The sequence below is a fragment of the Gekko japonicus genome, unplaced genomic scaffold (genome assembly GCF_001447785.1).
Source record: "Gekko japonicus isolate JY-2015 unplaced genomic scaffold, Gekko_japonicus_V1.1 scaffold52141, whole genome shotgun sequence".
Taxonomy (NCBI): Eukaryota; Metazoa; Chordata; class Lepidosauria; order Squamata; family Gekkonidae; genus Gekko; species Gekko japonicus.
In genome coordinates, this window is record NW_015199350.1 from 1 (window position 1) to 807 (window position 807).

At 52.4% G+C, this 807-nt stretch overlaps 1 protein-coding gene across 1 annotated transcript; it reads left to right on the forward strand.

The window, feature by feature from the left end:
• Positions 1-133: 133 nt before the first annotated feature.
• On the forward strand, positions 134-445 carry LOC107125040 (histone H4-like). The gene has a single exon (XM_015428514.1). The coding sequence runs from the start codon at positions 134-136 to the stop codon at positions 443-445; it is 312 nt and encodes a 103-aa protein (XP_015284000.1).
• Positions 446-807: the final 362 nt, after the last annotated feature.

The window sequence follows — 807 nt, forward strand, 5'->3', positions numbered from 1 at the left end:
GCAGGCCCTCGATGTTCTCCCCGCCCCCACGCATCACTCTGGCAGTTTTCCTTCTGGTCGGAGTTCAGGCAATATAAATGCAAGCTGAGCCATCAGGAGCACATTTGTGAAGCGTAGTGAAAAGGTTGTGAAGATGTCTGGTCGCGGCAAAGGCGGAAAGGGTCTTGGCAAAGGCGGCGCTAAACGCCACCGTAAAGTTCTGCGCGATAACATCCAGGGCATCACTAAGCCGGCCATCCGCCGCTTGGCTCGGCGTGGGGGTGTGAAGCGTATCTCCGGGCTGATCTACGAGGAGACTCGCGGGGGGCTCAAAGTTTTCCTGGAGAACGTCCTCCGGGATGCCGTCACCTACACCGAGCACGCCAAGAGGAAGACCGTGACCGCCATGGATGTGGTCTACGCTCTGAAACGCCAGGGCCGCACTCTCTACGGCTTCGGGGGTTAAACCCTTAATTGCAACATAACAAAATCCAACGGCCCTTTTAAGGGCCACCCACTTCTCCAAGAAAAGAGCTGTCTCTTGCTTCGCGTTACGAGGTTAACCTGTATCCTTTGAGTGTGGAAATCGTTCTAAGAATTCACTGACGTAGGTAGCTGGTAAGGAAATAGACCCTTACCCATTTGAGAGGTGTCGATACAGAGCTCAAGCGCTGCTGATTTATCTCACTTTTAAGTGGATGTAACCGAAGCAAAACATACATCTAGTTCTATACTTGGCTAAACGGGTTTTTAATGGGAGACTGTATGAGCAATCACACGTGCCGCTGCTGTCAACTTGGGCTCCGAAACTGATTCGCTATGCCGGTT